Source organism: Netta rufina (assembly GCF_964035555.1).
Source record: "Netta rufina genome assembly, chromosome: 6".
Lineage (NCBI taxonomy): Eukaryota > Metazoa > Chordata > Aves > Anseriformes > Anatidae > Netta > Netta rufina.
Window position 1 is genome coordinate 27121600 of NC_140129.1, and position 18484 is coordinate 27140083.

Sequence of the window (18484 nt, forward strand, 5' to 3'; positions counted from 1 at the left end):
GTAAACTGTTTTCAAATTTAATGTTATTTTTGGCTTATCTGCAGAAACATTCCTAAAAAAAATTGGAAGAAATCACATCTGAGTAGGCCCAGAGACCAAAAACTTTACATGCTCCGAAAAACCAAGAACAGTCTTAGCAGCTGTGATGCCATACCAAATATAAAAAACTAGAAGCAGGGATAAAATTATATAACAACCAAAAAAAGCGTAACACCAGTGGTATTGACTCAGCTATAGTACATAAAAGGTTTCAAAGAATTTGTTTTGAGGTCCCACAGCTAAAATGCTAAATCCTCACAAGCTGTCAGAGACAAAATTGTTTGGGGATACAGGAGGAAATCTTTTAAATCGTTTCAGTCCCCAAAAGAAATATAACCTGAAGCCACAGCCTTACTTTGTATGTTGACAAGGAGCAAAGGGAATGAGTTTGAGCAAAACTGGTGACTACTGATTCAAACAAAGAAACTGAAATTATACACGAGTCTGCAGATATACCACAAAATGACATGTACAGTTTAGAGCAGAAGAATTTAAATGACCTGAGTAAATGTATGGTTGAAACAAATAGAGTGGATTTCTGGAAACAGAGATTGTAACCTCATGATAGACAGCTTAGAAATACAAACGACTGAAATAACCACACACTATCATATGATATGTATAAACAACCTTCTCTCAGATTCAGTATATACCATCAGAACTGAACAGAATTAGAATATTTTGCAAGAGAAAGCAATGTTCTTTAAGAAATCTCACAATTCATGACTTGAAAGATAATAGAAGTGAAAAAGTTCAGTCCCTTATTATGCTCCAGGGAATTCTCACAGATTTTTATGGTTTGTAAATATCCTGCAACAAATGAGGCCAAGAGAATAGCTATAATGAAGATGAAAAAAAATCTAAACAACCGCAACAACAGTCTTCTAAATGCTGCAGTTAGTGCTGCATGAAATTACAAAGCAGCATCCACAAAAGGTATTCATCAAATTTATTAGACTACTTCCTTTACAGTAATAGGCCCATTTTTAAAATTAATTTTAAAACATTTTTATGATTTAAAAAAAAAAGTCATGAATACAACTTCAGCTAATTTTATATTAAAATCCTGAGGACAAAGAGCTAGGCCTGACAACTGTGGGTTTAAGCCACCTACTTTATTAAAATGGATGTTATTTTATTGTATGTTATTGTAATTTTTTCCATGCCTTGTGTTCTGTATCTATGTTCTATTTGACATGTGAAAGCTGGGTGAACATCACTTGTGGCAGTATCCATTTCCCATATCAGAATAAATTGATAATTCAAATAAGATCTCAATTTAACTAAAAGTATCATTTTCTTACGATGAAAGGATTTAAAAGTTTCCTTATTAGCTCAGTATTAGCTCAATTAGAGCAACTTCTATTTAAATGTGAATGGAAAAATAAAGGGTAAATCTGTACAGCTTTAAAAAAAATCCTATTTTTTTTTCTTTTAAAACCGTCACTGAAAATAAGTAGTTTTCCTGCAGATCATAACTAATCTTGAATAAATCTTCTGATACGGTACTAATAAAAGCAACAGTAAATATTCAATTTTTTAAGAGGCCACTTCCATCCTGAAAGTCCTGAGTGCAAAGTTAGCATACTTGTACTTTCATAACAAAAAGCAAATGACACCTATAACAACTTTCAAAAGATGAGCCAACTGAAACAAGACTGTTGCTTGAAAGGTTAAAAAGCTGTTCAAGGACATAATTACTTTGTCTGAGAAAAACACACTCAGAAAGAGAAAGGAAGGTTCCAGGAACAAAACCCATGCCATACTTGGAAAACCTTAAAAAGCAAAATTTAGCTTCTGTATGAATACAAAAAGGGCTAACATCTGTTCAGTATTTCATCTTGAAATGCAGATGTTTAATAGACAAGGAATTAAAGACAATGTTTTTAGATTAAGCTCCTTGAAGCACGCGTTGTTTGACAAATGACATCCATTTCATGTTTTTTTCACCCTTTAAAATACAACAAATCTTTAAAATTGCAAATGCATTAATCGCACACTGTGCTGGAGAGGACAAGAGGAGAAGCAGATGATCTATTAAAAGCTTTTCAAGGTGTATTTGTTACAATACACCATTAAACTCAGTCTACTCTGTGACATATGTATGTGTGAATCAGATGTTTATCAGTCATCAACATTACTAAATAACTTGAAAGGTAACTGAAGATGAATGCTGTATTGCTCTGTCTAACAGAAACAGAGGAAAATGCAATTACAGAGGACAGAAGAGTCAAGTATTTTATTAACTAAAAAAAGAAGAAAAGACTTGAGGAAACATCAAAGCAATTCTAGCCACGGGTTTCAATTTTATCCAGAGTATATATTACAAAAGACAAATGACCCCAGCAACGCTTGCTCTGGTTAGACTCAAAGGGAAGAGTGCCATCTACTGAAATAGAGTTTCTAAAATGAAGCATATGTTCCTCAAAACCAAGTACCGGCCCTCCTCCCTCTCACTTATTTGTGGGAAATTGCCAAGTTCAGAGTGAAACGTGAAATACATAGCTTTTAGCTGATTCATAACCATCTTTTAAATAAATATGAGAAAGCTTAACTGACACCGTGTTGTGTCTTCTGAGTAATAAAGTCACCCCAATCAAAAATCTAACCAGACCCCCTGAGTAAATTAGATTTTAAAAAAAGTCTAGAGCACACAGAACAAATTGGTCTTAGAAAATTGACCTGTTGAATGACCATGTCACAGTACTTCTGCACAAAAATCCTTCTAATGTGGAGCTGGGCATCTGTACTGTGACCAGCTAAAAACCCAGGTTATATTGCAAAGGGAGAAAGGAGTGAGTGAGGGGATGGAGGAAGGAAGAGAGAAGGAGGAAAACAGAAAAAAAAAGAAGTAGATTTAAGAAATACCACAAAAAAGTGGAAAATAAAAAATGCTGGGGGCAGGGCATCAGCAAAAGTATATTCAAGCTAAAGATTCAATTTTAGTTATCTAATAACTACTTAATCATTTCCAAGAACAACCACAAGAAAATGAATTTTACTGATGTTGTTTCACAATTCCACTATCATCATGCGGAGAACATTTGAAATAGGGCAGAAATGGTCCCTCAAATGGGGGGGGGGGGGGGGGGGGGGGAGGAATTCTGATAGAGAAGGGTGATTTGTTGCTTCTTTGGGAGGGACGGGGTGGAGGGTTGAGGCAGAATCTATCAATGCTCTGAAAAACAGGATTTGCAAATACTTCAGAAAGACTGCTGAGCTTGATACTTAAAGTCTGTGAGCATAAACTTGAGTTCCTTAGAGGGTAACTATGTTAAAAGACATTCCCCCGCTCGGTAAAAGCGTAAGCAGATAAAAAGCACACACAGAAGATGCTCCCTGTTCATAAGGATTCTTTATATTAATGATCAGAGTCTATTGCCAAATAGATGCAGCAACACTTCTGTCTTTGAACACTGCATCCTAATTTTTGAATGAATAACTAAATCTATGTCTCAACTGCTTTCTCCTAATCACTGATCCCCTCTGGAACCTGAAACACACAAACAACAGCTTCTGTGGTTAGCCAGCTACTCTGTGACAGCTTCAGAAGCAATGCACTCAGTCTAAATTTTCATCCTAAAGTACCTTATTGGGACTACAGTGATAAAACTGTTCTCATCGAGACAGACATCCACCACAACTTCCTTTAGAAGAAGTATGCATGTACTGTGTTAGAGGTTGAAATATCAGGGATGAAACATACCCACTAACTCAATGTTTTAATAGAACAGTTAGAAATCATTCTTTGCAATAAAGACAGCACAAAAAGGGCTAATAGACATAACTACAAACTACTCAGATGGAAGGCCATTCTCATTTTCTCTGAAAATACATAAAATGAGGAAATATTAAAGAATACTCTTACTGATTGTCTTGATACGAGATTCCCTTCCACTTCTGTCTGTCCCAAAGACATCCTCCCACATCAATGTTAACCTCTTTGATAGTTAAGTCTTGCCACCAGCAACAGTGAATAAAGATTACTCTATTTTACATGTTTTAAACCAGCAAACAATGACACCATAACATCTTAGAAGGTATAAACAGAAGATTTACTGATCCAGTACTGATCCAATGTTAATTGCTTACCTTGCGAATACTCTGTCTTTGTTTGCTCTTTCTTTACCATACTGTACAGACTGGACCTCTGTTCTCCCACTAGAAAACAAAACAAGAAATATTAAACGCCACCAAGTTAGGATATCAATTTCCTGCTTAAAACTGAACCATCTCAACAAAAAGTCCTAAATTCTACTTCCAGTCATGCTCAAGCAATCGCACTAGCATCAATACAGTCCCAGTTTAGACAGCAGTTGGGTAAGTATAAGTCTTCTTTCACATTAGAGTGTAGCTGTAACAAAGACCAATTAACATTAGGCATAACAAAGCCTTCTCTTTTCATCCTTCTTCTATCCAAAGCAACAAGCAAGTTCTGCTTATATCTTTTGGATAACACTCCAGACTATAATCTTTCCTGTTGTAGCCACAGTGAAAAGTAATGGCATCTCCTCTGTACTTCTCCTAAACTATTCCCTGAATTGTCAAAAACTTAGTTGCTACTTAGTTTAGCAAAATATCATTAAGAAATTAGATAAGCACATCAGGATTCTATTCTGCTATGCAATTTATCAAATACAAACTAAGAACTTGGAACTTGCTGACTCTTCATTTAAGACCAGATGTTCTGTGTCAAATCCCTCATATTTCGTAATTTGTTCTGGAAAACAATTCAGTGTTAGTATCTATCAGAAGTTAAGCATTGGTGTCTAGGGTCCAGCAAAAACTCTCCTTGTAACCACTTTCTCCTTTATTACTTCATATCATGGCACAGCCAGAGAATGCATATACACGACCTAAAAGGATAGCAAAATCACATCGCTGCTCTTCTCTGTCCGTTAAAGGGACATTTACATTGATATGACATCAAAGAATAATTAGTCTTTTTCATATCCACATTACAGACCCAATACAGCATTAAATACAATATAATTAGGAAATCAGATGGTAAGCACTTTAGGTTTGAATCTTGTACACCAGATATAAAAGCCAGAATTAGAAACCGGAGCTAGGTAGAAATATCCCTCTACCCAAGGCAATGCCCAGTAGCAGCTGTTTTTAGGGAAAGAGTGTAAAGAACGAGTCAAACAAAAGATTTCTCTCCCCATATATACTCCAGCTTCATATATCTCCCCATATATACTCCAGTCCAGACAGGGGACCTTCCAAGTCTGATACTGGTTGGTCTGTGTTGTGATTGGGAGCAAGACCTTCCATCTGTTTTCTATGTGCTTTTTGGAATTCATTTAGATTTCTAGGCTCCACAACATACTTTGGAAAGAATTTCAGAATCCACCTAATGAACGTGTAAAGGATGGAGAAATGAGCCAACAGGAACCTCATGAAATTCAGTGGAGAGAAATGCAATGACCTGCACCTGGCAAGGAACAACCCCTGCAACAGACCAGGGGCCAACTGGCTGGAAAGCGGGTTTACTCCACACTGGTGAGACCACATCTGGAGAGATGTGTCCACTTCTGGGCTCCCCGGGACAAGAGACACACAGACATACTGGAGTGAGTCAAGCAATGGGGTCACGAAGGCAATTAAAGGTCTGGAGCATCTGATGCATGGTGAGGCTAAGAGAACCGGCTGTTCAACCTCAAGAAGAGAAGGCGCAGAAGAATCAAATCAACTTGTGTAAATAAATGAGTACTGGGGGAGTAAAGACAACAAACACACTCTTTTCAGGACAAGAGGTAGTGGGAACAACTGAAGCATGGGAAATTCTACTTAAACAGAATTACAAAACAAAATACAACAGTAACAAAACACAAACCTTTTTTGCTGTAGCTTTTTTTTTCCTTTCCAAGAAATCTAACACTGTATTTGCACTGCCTCCTACTAATAATTCATTCAATGTTTTCAGAGAACTACACACAAAGCTTCAAGACAGGAATAGCTTATTTATATAATTGACGTTCCTCCTCTCTCTCCCTATATACATTATTTTGCATTTTTTGGACGTTCAACTTTAGCTGCCGTTTTATTGCCTACTCATTCTTCACTGTGACATACCAAAGAATCTTTCTCTAGTCATCTTAGCTTTTTACTACAAAACCACGTATGACTGGGAACTTCCCTTCGTTATGAAAATTGGACCTAATTGTTGTTTCCCACCTCATTAAATCAGTTGCTAATATACAAGAAAGCTCCATGCTCTGTTTGGCAGCTTAACTTCATCAACTAGGTGTTGGTAAGGAACACACTGAGTGCCACTTTGACAATACAAGGACAGTGTACAGAAGTCAGATTTTCTCATCAGTAGTCTTTTTGATCCCTCCTGGAAGTCTGTTGGGTTTTTGTTGTTTTTTAAAACTTGCTTTAAAATTTGCTGCATTAGAACCTTTTAGTCCAATAACTAATTATATAAAATATTTAATACTTCAACAATTTCATACCCCTGATTTCTTTCAGAAGTGGAGATAACTCTGTCTAGCCCTGGCAGTTCAGAATTTTATTAGTTCATTTTAATTACAGAAATGCTGGCTAGGAGGCTCTAGTCTAACCTCCTGCTAACACTAAATCTTGTCTGGCCATGGTTTTTGTCTAGCCAAGTTTTGAAAGTTTCCAAAAACAGAGATTCAACAACCTCTCTGGGTAACTTGCTCCAGTAATGAACTACTCAACCAGCAAAAATAAAAAATAAAAAAAATAAAACAAACAAATGCGTCCAATTTGAATCTTCAAGGCAAATGTGTAACGTCCTTGTTGTATCACCAGCACAGGTTTGGTTCCATCATTTCTGAAACTGACCTTGAATTAGCTCTAGGCTTATTACTAAAGCCTCCCTTAGCTTCCTCTTCAACAGATTAAACAAGCCCCGTGCCCTTAACCTCTCCTTGTGTGCAATGTTACTACTATTATGCCGTCTCTAAACAAGCTCTCAAACTACGTGCAGAAATTCTAGCCTTTTGGCTGCTTCATTAACTTTAATGACCTTCCTCATTTTTATACAGTTTCCCTTTTCATCTTACATTAACATAAGTTGAATGTCATCATCAAAGAGCTATTCTGCTACAGCAACCATGATGATTCAAATTCAGAATCTTTACAGAAATGAAAAAGCTCCCCCAGATTCATGACAGTAACACTGAAACAAGTCTCAAATACAGTTCAGGATCGCAGAATGCTGTTTCTCAAATGGATGCTGTGAACGCTGGTCAAAGAAACAGATGGTATAAAATTTAGCCTCTCAATTACTTTCCTTTTTATACATTTATGCAATTCACAAGTGTAACAGAAATAGCCCATTATTGTGCTTCCTAGCTTTTCATCATCTCCCTTTGTACGTCACAGACACTGTTGCCATTCTAGACAGCTGATTAGTAGTAGCTCCATTATTCCCTAGTTTAGGCACAATTTAAACCATAGGCATTCTGCCTCACTTGCAGAGACAGTTAACCCAGTTACTTTACTTAGCTTGTTTTTTTTCTTTTAAAATATAAAACATTTTGAAAAACCATACCATTCACTGGCATTACAATACAAATCATATTTGGGAATTATAGTTATGCCTCTGTCATTCTTCGTACCTCCATGCTTTTTGCCTATTATATCAATTTCATCCTTAAAAATTACGGATTTCATTCCACCCTTATTTTCTAAACTTCTGCTTTTGGTGCAGAGCATACATGTCTTTTGTCTTCATCTAGTTGCTTATTTGTATGCATCTTGCTTAAGTGGGCTTTACTTGTACAAGCTTCACTTCACTGATTTTTATTTGATCTTTATTTAGGTCTGTTTTGTTGCTGTTGCTGCATGCAGGATCTGAGATCCATCAGCTTTCAAAAACACCAGGCCAAACACTTTGAAGTTCTGAAACAACATTTTTTTAGAAAGAAAAAAAAAAAGATAAACATAACCCAGCAGGTAGGCAGGCAAAGAAATGCAGCCTGTGAGACAGCTACAAAGTATTAGCTTGATAACAACTGCTAATATAATTATTGTATTTTCAAATTATTTCAGAAAATTACTGACTCATGCCAAGAAGTGAGAGGAACGGTTGCAGGATTCAAAAGCCATTTGAATGATGACACTGTTTAACCTAAATTCTAGGTAATTCCCTATGTTTATTTATGAGTCACCTGTTCTTTTATGTTTTCCCATATATTTCAAACAAACCAGCACTTACCAGTACCGGAACTTTGAACCCAAAGTGAAATAATGTGCAAAAAAGTTCTTCTGAGGGGGGAGCGGTCTGTCCAAACGGAAGAACGTGTGATGTTCAACACAAGCTTTCCATAAATTCTTACACGCTCGGTAGTTCACCATATTGAAACCCAGTAATGTTTCTCTAGATTCATGCTAGAAGTGGAAAAAAAAAAAAAAAAAGGGTTTCAGATAATTATTCACAGTTACATTTGAAATAAACACAATTTGCATTTAAAAATATATTATTTTTGAAGAGGTTCTCTAATTTTACATTAACTTTATATATTATAAGCCCTTTTTAAAAAAAAAGGGGGGGGGAAGGCTCTTAAGAGTTTTCTTTAAAGGCATTTTTAAGTCTGTAGTCATTTTATTTATTTTTTTTTTTTAAATGAGCCTGTCCGAAGATTAACATACTGTTTAGTATTGAAACAAGTCTAGATGGGATGAAACAGTTTCAAAAGGCAGGACCCAAACTGCATCAATAAATTCCTGTGACCAGAGAACTCAAAGGCAACATTTCAAGATTTCTACAGTTGAGATTAAGAATTTAATTCTCAAGAACAATTAATAAATTAGTAAATTGGGTTCCTACTAAAGGAAAGACAAGCAAAGTTGCAAAGCAAGCTCAGCTATTCTGCCTGTTGAGGGAGCTTGATTACAAACTTTATAGGCCAGAAAACATCAGCACACTGCTTTCTTTTCACTTTACTAAATCTTCTGCAATATTTAGCATACTTTCGTTACTTTTAGTTTGCAGTAAACCCCTTTACTAACTTTAATTTTTGCTGGACTGCTCACTTTCAGATTTGCTGAGATACTGGGGCACAGACCCAGCACTGTTCAAGCAGTGTTGTATCTGGGAAGTCAGTAGGACTAATGGCTAAGAAAGACACTGTGCTTTCTGTCACACGATGAATTTAGAGTAAAGAATAAACCGGATTTTAAAAGTAAACAGCAAATTCTAAACATGTACTGATGAAATTCAATAAATTATAGGCAATAAACTAAAAACTGATCATGTACATCAGTTTACAAGAATTATCTACAGTTCTTCCTAATTTCCACATATCACCATCCCCCGTATTTTCTAGGCATGCTAACAGAAGTATTTCAAAATTAAGTCATGAACAAAATAGCAGAGATTAAGTCCATGATCTGTACAGTTAAAAAAGGCTTTCCCCAAAATCAAAATATATAACAACATTATAAGCAAAATACATTTCTATCCTACAAGACAGTATCTTTATATAAATTATGGCTTGCATCGTCAAGATCCAAAGGATGAACCAGCTAAGATTTCAGATCCCAACAGAAAGTTCTCATGACATAGCAAATTCTAGTGCTCTGTCAGCTTTTTACATTCTTGGAAAAGAGAGTTTGACAAGTTATGTGAACTGATGACCGTGCATTTTTCATGTCACTCTTAAAGCACTATAATTATGGGTTGGGGAAAAAAAATCCTGCTGTTCTCCCTAGTTTATATTCCAGAGAATGAGCTGATCTGGTTCTCATGTCACCATCTGATCACCACATCAGACATGAAGCATGAAGGAGGAGCTGGTAAGCATGATGAGAAGGAGCTGCAGCTAGATCAGCTTAATTGTAATGCGAAACAGCACTTTCACAGGAACTTGGCGTGTTAGAGCTTTAAAGGTACCTTAACAATAGTTCTATTCATAGCTTCTAAAGCTTTCATTGCAGCGCAGACAGAAAGGATTCTCAGACCCTGCCCTTTATTTCAGCTACAGCCAGGAATCAATCTTTAGGGTACAGAAGAATATAAGATATGGGTCTCTAAGCGCACCAATGCTGTTCCTCTCTGCCCTTGCAGGTTCTCTGTAAGTTGGGCACTTGAAACTTATCTTTGCTGATGCTGCTAGGGTGCAGGCCCCAGTTCTGCTGCTGACTGGTAGCAGGGCTTAGAGCAGATTACCCTGATTTTCCCTGAAGAACAATAGGCCTGGATCAATTTGGGCTCAGAACAAGGTCCCAGGACCACGTTTGTTAATGTTGGTAATTCTGCCAAAAGCATTAAAATAACACAAGGGTTATAAAAACATTCTTAGGGGCTGCATTATAGTGCGAGGCTCAGGGAAGATGCCGAATGCTCTGTGAGATGTCAGAGATATTTCAGGGTTGTAGGTCTGTTGAGACAGTGTTAGAAGACTACCTCAGGGAGTCACAGTTGGATTCTCATCTGAAATAACTACCTCACTAATTGTGCCCGTGGTTCCTATTAGAGAGAGGAAACCAGTTACCTTGCTCAGGGGGGGAACAGGGAAGCAGTTGGGATGCAATACAGGTGATAAGAGGCTCAGGGCCTGCAGGTGAAACCATAGGGGAGGCAAATACCATGTAAATTAATTTAAATCATAACCTTTAAAATGCACACTGTGTGTCAGGTTACCTATACTATCTAAGAAGAAACACTGGAAAGAAAAGCACAAAGTGAAGTCTAAACCATGTTTGTGAGGCCTTTTATTAGAAGACAAAAAAATAAATAAAAAAAAAAAGCAGCATGGATGTTGCTGTCCCTCTTGCATACAGCAGCTTAGTCCCTGAACATTTGCTTTGGGTAGCAACATTCATTCAAACCCACCTTTGCTTGATTTGAGGTATGGACTTAAAAGCAGATCTCTTACTGCTCAGGAGAGAAAGTGAATTAGAAAAAAAAAATATTCTCCAGTGGGTCTCCTTCCCTTTTCCTAAACAAAGAAATACCCCAGGACAAAGCAGTAACTCCCCACCCCCATCTCCGAGAGAACAAAGACTAGCACTTTATAAGCAGATGCCCCAGAGAGTTGAGATATTCCTTCTTCCACAGACAGTAGACAAAAGTCCTGTGAAAGCTTAAAATGTAACACAGATTGTGCCAGTAGTATCAGCTATTCATTCAACCCAATGGCAAAAACTTAGATAGGATTAGGAAACAATCGGCTCGGCATCTAACAAAAGCCGGTGTTACTTCAGTTCAAATATGTCTTTTGGCAGATAAACCCATATATCGCTTTGTGAATCTCGCCCAAGTTCTTTCTAAAAGTCAGGTGGGGCACAAATTTCACAAACATGATGTATAATAAGGAAATTTTTGTTCATACACTGAAGCCAGGTCTCTGTCAGGGACAAAACCCATGATGCTGTTTTGTTACAGACTCAAGTAATTTATCAGTGGATATCTGGGCTCTAAAAGAACAAAGGAACACGCTCAACAGCTTATTTGGCTGTCAAGAATAAAGTCTACTAAAGTATGCTGGACAGCATCAGAAATTTGATGCTGACTGTTGCCATTACTGCAGCTAAGGGTGCAATCACCTAACACCGAAGAAACTTCAGGAAACATCTAAAGAAATTAATATATACTGAATAATTCTTGAACAGCTTCAAAGTGTGCAAGAGAAGCAGCGTAAGGAACAGGCTGAATAAGCAAAAATATAGTGATGCAAAGCCCAGGGTAGAAAACAGCAACTGCAGTTACGGCTTAGAGGGCTTCCACTGCTGGGTGAAGAAATTGTACGTGTAACACTTCCCACCCCCTCCCCATCCTGCCCCAATCCTAAACAAAATGGAAAAGAAAATCTACTCCAGTGTGTGTGTGCTTCAGTTATATACTTGACAGACTACACAACCACCTTTCATTCAAGAATGTATTATACTACCACTGGAAAATCACTTTGACATTAAACTGCTTCATCTCACTTCCTGTAAATGATTTATTTAGAACACAGATATAATCTACTAAGAAGTAGTCAAATAATTCTTTACTTATGTTGATGCCTGTAAGCAATGCCAAGTCAGGGAATAAACGTAATAAGTGATTAAAAGATAAGGCGCTTGCACTTTCAAGGACAATTACAATTAAAAGCTCTGAACACTCATTAGCAGTATTTGAAAAATACCTATTTTAGACTACTCAAAAACCATACAGTCTAGAAAAAACACTGGAATTTTTTTCTCCCAAGTTCACCATTTTAATATCCTATACAGCATCTCAGCTTTTCATTAGAATAAATACAGTTTAGATGTAAAATCTCATATATTTACACACAACTTTGAAATATACCATCAACATGACACAAATATGTTTTCACTGCCATACTGTAAACCCGTGCTTTTAAATAAACACTCTAAGTACTAGAACAGAGATATCTTACTTACAAAATGTGTAATCGGACTTATTTCACCTTGTTTCTGTTACCAGAAAGGAGCCATTTAGGCTCCCTTTATTGTTAAAAACGAAGGGAAAGGGAAAACAACTATACACCACCAGAGAACAACTTAACCCATCCTAAAACATGCTTCCAATTCATGCAACAAGTTTCACCCTTTGCCTGTATCTTGGTTACTAGAGAGGAAGTTTAATGATTAGTTTTGGTACGCTAAATATTATGAAAGTACGTTCCTTTTAACCTAACTGAAGCTGAATGTAGGTGAGATGAATCTTATCCTAAGAGTCTACTCAGGGAAACTAACTCTGGAAATAACAATTTTAATATTAGATGTGATTAAAAAGTTTAAGTATGCCTTCTTTGGAAGCCAAATTTGAGCTTTGATCTTAAGATATTCATGACTTGGAATGAATGAAAATGAAGTTCTTGCCATCAATTTTCATCTGATACATAAAGAAGAACAGTATGAGACTTTTTAATTTGTTGCCTTAGATAAGATATCTCAGAAGAGAAATGACATTAGTTGCATATACCAACCCCATTCTGGTGCAAGTAGCAATATGCAGGGTATTAAAAAGCAACAGAAAGTACAAGATATGGAAGTTATCTTTATATTGCTTCCAATTATATGCAGAATTTTTTTACATATTAAAGTTATATATCAAAACATGATTTGATCATTGGGCTGCCAGAAATCAGTTTGCCTTTGGGAACTTGCCTGTAGCTCCTCTCTGGTATTAAAAAAATCCTGTGTCACCATGATGAAATACTCCCCTTCCCCTTTCTGCATCATTACCATTTTTCTGCCTATATCAAGAGATACTTCCATTTATTTAATGTAATAGCCAAAGTTCACTTCTTTACACACAATTTCTCCAAAACGCTTGTTTAATTCCCTCTAACTCCTGTTCCCATACTTCTGGGCTGATAGCTACTCCTGCTGCTCCAAGCACAAGTGTCAAACTTCTCCTGGCAGCTAATGTACGGCGTGTCTGTATTTAGGCAGTTCCATCTGTGAAGAACTTCAAACTCCCAGGACTCCTTCTAAAGGATCTCCTTTTACTCAGTTCAACTCCTGGTTTCAATGCTCTTGCTGGTCACAAGCCATTGGCCTGTTCTGATGTAACAGCTGTTTCCTCCTTCCCTTTTCGTTGTTTAACCATATTGCCTCTGAATCTGGAACAGTCCTATAACATTGAGGGATGCATTTCTCCCTAGAACCTCTTTTTTTATCCAGTTAGCAACTCTGCACTTTAGGTCTTCAAATCTTTTCAGCTGTAAGTAAGAACTGTACAAAACCTTCTAACTAATCTGATGAGTTAATCACATAGCCATATTTTTAATTAATTTTTCCCCCAGTGATATGTCTGTAAGGCTTTAGATTCTTATCTCTTGGAGGCATGCACCAATCCATTTCTTGCCAAATTAAATGCTCAATGGTCCTGTGGTGCTTCATATGGTAGCAAACAAACTCCACAAGTAGAAAAACATACATATTTTTCATATAAAGCTTCAATTTTCTTCTAACAAATAGAGAATTATGCAGAAAACAATTACCATATGTAATTTTAAACTGCAAAGACATTCTTCTCTTCCATTTAAATATAAGTAATAAAGCCGACTTGTATTACTGAATCAGAATAATACAAATCAGCATGTTTTAATCAAACACTTACAAGCAGATATACAAGTGAAGCAGCATTAAGTATTGCCTTTAATTCTAACTCGCTTTCTTCTGAAATTTAAATATAGTATTGATTTACTTTCAACCTTTGCATTATATAAGCAATCATTATTCCCTGCATACAAATGTAAAACTAAGTATTTGGGCAAACCAAATGAAACAAGTCTTATAAAACATCGTAATGGTCCATTTGACAACTAAAATAACCAGGAATTGGATGAAAATGGAGTTCTAATTGGAGTTAAAGGCAAGAACCAACATAGTATCAAATACAGACAGTATTGAGAAATTTCATTGCTCATTTTCGAGACCAAATTTAAAACAGTACTCACCAATTCCTTCCTAAGTTGAATAAAAAACTGCTTGCACTTGAAAGAAATTTTTACAATCTTCAACCTAAATGAAAAATAAAACCAGAATGTTTAAACACTTAATGTACTGCATCATGGTTAAAGGCTTAAAAATACCTACTGAAAATATACTTTCTAGAGGACAGATTTCATTTCATTACCATGAAATTTCTATAGACAGAAATAAGAGATTAAAGATTATATAAAATAACTTGTATTATTTGAAATTAGTAAGCCATATATCTGAATTACCTATCAAATTTACTTATTTCTATCCTAAATGTAAGGCAGTTGCCCAATTTTGTATTTTCCCAGCTCCTAAACCCAAAGAGCTATTCTATCCTCAAGTCATCCCAATCTGAAATCCTCTTTTTTGAGACCTCTTTTGTTATACTTTAGAATTAAAAACAAAAATCATACACACAACCTATCAACTCCATCTGATTCCTGAAAGACATTATTTCTCTATGTTCTTCCTCATCTCAAGATATAACCAGAAATTGTTAAACAGTAAAATATCTGGGACAAGATATAAGCATGAAGATAAGGAAAAAAGGCAAACAAAAAGGGAAACAAAAACAGCACGAAAGCCCACCACACCGTAAACAGGAAAAGCTATTTAAAATATTGCATCACAGGAAAAATCAGCCTACAGATATTTTCATCTTGTAGATTGTCTATAAACATGTGAGATGCTGACAATAATTCCAGACAATTTTGGATGGTCAGTATAGAGCTAATTATGCTAAATGGTAAAAGGCAAGTCATATTTCCACCATAACCTAATTATATACTTTAAAAAAAAACAATACTTGGATTGTGCAGATATATTGCACATTATATATATATAAAAAATATAAATTTTCTTAACATAGCCAAATGGAGACATTTTTCTCCAGCACGTTATTCACAGCAGGAACCAAATGTGGATGTCCTAATCTGTAGAGAGAAACTCTCTCAACAATAATATAAAGGAGGTATATGGTTATTAGCCTTTAAATTATGCTTGCATCTGTTTTTTTCTTTCCTAATTGTGCTATTAGGAAAAAAAGTTATAACTTTGTCCTGTGATTTTTTTTTTTATTGGCAGAGTGGTTGTTGCTGTTTTTTAATTATTAATAGAACATTGCTATTGGAACTTGTCATGATCTGTAAAAGGGGCTACCACTTATCTATTGAAATCAAACAATTTCATTGGCAATGCAGCAATTTTCTTAGCAACTATGACAAACAAGGTCCTAAATTTGCTGAATGGGATAGCCACTAGTCATAGCATTCCAACTGTGGAAATACATAAAGACGTTAACTACTACCTAAATAGTCTAATATAACCAAAAGCATGTTACGATCAATTTTCTAAAATTTTGGGGTACAGTACAATTTCAGGAACATTTTAATACACATCTTTTTCAAAAACTGAACTGTGCATGCTTTACAGCAGATCAGATTTGCTTAGCATGCTAACAGACTGAAAAGAAATGCAAATTATTCTACCATCATTTACTCTTTTTTCCTCTTCTGCTAAGAAAATGACTTCCTCTGATCACTCACAGAAAATGAAAAGGTGAAAGCTACACTCCTCCCCCTCTCCCCCCCCCTCTCTTTTTTTTTTAAACCCTACTCCATAATTCAAACAGAGTGAGCTCAGCTGGCTGTTAAGCCTGAAACCACTAGGAAGAGACTCAGAATTGTAACATTTACCAATAAGGTCTAACTCAATCCCTAAGAGACACCTGAACTCAGAACTCCCGTAGGCAAAATCCCTTGGAGGTTGTCTTGCAGCGAATGGGAACTGAGGAAGGAGGCCACCCTTCACGGACAATCTCGATGCAGAACAACTCTGATGTGCTAGAGTACAAGCAGGCACGGGAGGAGGCCAGCTTGGCTGGATGAGGAATTTCAAACACAAAAGGGAAGTATACAGAAGGTGGCAGCAGGTTCAGACTACCAAGGAAGAACACAGAAGTGTTCCCTAGGCATTCAGGGATATAACAAGGAAGGCCAAAGCTCAACTGGAGTTGAAAGTGACAATGTTCAAAAGGGAAAGCTTTCCAGGGAAGCATTCAGTGAGACAAAGGGAAGTGCATCTCCACTGTACAGCAGGTATCTAGTAACAAATGACAGGCTAAGGCAGGTACTGAACACTTTCCTCCTTTGGTCTTCAAGGAGATCTGCTCCCTGGATTCCCAGTTCTCTGTACCTGGTAGCATGGTTTGGGAAAAAGAGGAACTACCCACAATACAAGAAAATCAACTTAGGATAGACTAGATAAAAGGCAGTCTCCTTGATTTTGTCTTATACTCGCCTAGTCTCCCTCCTCTCTTCTCCCCACGATCCCTGCTTATAAAGATTGCATTATGTAATTTAGACACAGTATTAAATTGAGTGGAAAGGTAAGAGGCATATTACTGAGCCATACTGTAAGAACTGACATTGCAGACCTTTACTCATAGCAAAAGAAAGCCTATGGTAGGATGAAGCCGTGTATGTGCACACAAGTGGGGGGCAGGGTGTATTTTTTTTCCCCAATTTATTTTTCTTTTGTAAAGACCAATTATGTTGGTACTACAGCCTTCCCAGGAAGAAATTAATAACCCTGATGTCAGCTGATATGGCTGAATACAAAGAAGAACTGTTTAGGTAATTACACACACACAAACCACACTAAGAATTTAGATCAGCATCCCCAGCATGCAAATGATATGAAACAGTTCACAGAAACCTCTAGCTTCCAGTAGGGACTTGCAGCTTAATTATGACTTACATTGTACATACTCAGTAATTTACTAGCATGCTGTATAGAACTATTTCTACTGTTACTGTTTCCCTCCCCAAAAAACAGCAGTAAAAGCAGCCTGGATTAAAAACATCCTGATTATTACAACACCGCATTTATAAAGCAGCCTTAACCCAGAAATACCCCTAACACTTCAGAGCTCTTGGAAATGAAGGGTTTCTTTCTTAGAACAAGTTGCTGTTATAAAGGTAGGTCTGACTATCACAGTAGTTCCAGACTTAACATTGCAAGATCCAGTTTTCATTTACCAGACTAACCATGGAGACTGAAAATGTAAACGCTGTGTTTGCCTCAGGCTTACTTTTCTTTAAATGCTTAGAGGCAACATGTTTACTGTGTTCAATTATATCTGTCTGTGGAGAATACTTTTGTCCATAGCTCGTTGTGTTTATCTGCTAAAATTTGATCATTCACACTGCTTCTGAACACAGTAAACCCCAAATTAAATAACATCCTACAACAAAACTTGAGATTAAGCTTAACACTGAAAACCCAAGTGTCTCAGAAGTTCAGTGGGTTGAAGAAAAGACGTCATTATCATTTTGAATGTCTGCAAGAAAGCTTACTAAGTGAAAATAAGTCACTGACTGCAGGTAATGGATCTTACCATACACTAAGAGGAAACAACAATCAAACAAGAATTTCAGGTGCCCATATCAGCTGGAATTCAGAGAAAAGCTTTTCCAGTTTCAGCTGGGGTAATCAATTTAATCTGTTTATATGAAGATGAACTTCAGAAAATTCCAATGCTATATTGCCTAAGAACACAGATCATCAGCAAATGAAAATGTGAAATGTTTTCTAATACGAAAAGCTCTTGTGCCTGGTAAACTCATGTCTATTACAATGATTTTATATGGCTGACAGCCCACTCAGATCTTGATTATAGTATATACAGGGAAGTATGTAGTGAGAAGGACTGTAAGAGCAAATTAAAGCAGGCAAAGGAAGCTAAGGGGAAGTTACTTCTTAGGGATGCAAAAAAAGGCTTTGGGGAAGGTGACAAACTTGGGTGAAGCACTAGTGTGATGTAACAAAATAGGATTTCGCTTCGATCTTTCCCCTTCTGAGATGAGTAAGTAAAAACAAGATCCCAATTCAAGAGACTGATGATCTCACCATGTTAACTTGTTTACTGAGGGTAATTCCATGCTTACATAACAGAACAGCTTTACAATCTATTTTACTTCAGAGAAGTGACAGCCTTTTCTTCAATAAATGCACTTTTTTGAAC

General features: G+C 36.6%; 1 protein-coding gene across 6 annotated transcripts in view; it reads right to left on the minus strand.

Annotated features, from left to right (window-relative positions):
* The window catches only part of PTPN4 (protein tyrosine phosphatase non-receptor type 4), a 108297-nt gene that overhangs the window by 29953 nt on the left and 59860 nt on the right, over positions 1-18484 (minus strand). For all 6 annotated transcript variants that reach the window (XM_084289568.1, XM_084289563.1, XM_084289564.1 and 3 more), the window contains 3 exons: positions 14436-14499; positions 8234-8406; positions 4132-4200 (listed from right to left, as the gene is read on the minus strand). In XM_084289568.1, the coding sequence (XP_084145694.1) occupies positions 4132-4200; positions 8234-8406; positions 14436-14499 (306 nt within the window). The remainder of the gene's footprint in view (positions 1-4131; positions 4201-8233; positions 8407-14435; positions 14500-18484) is intronic.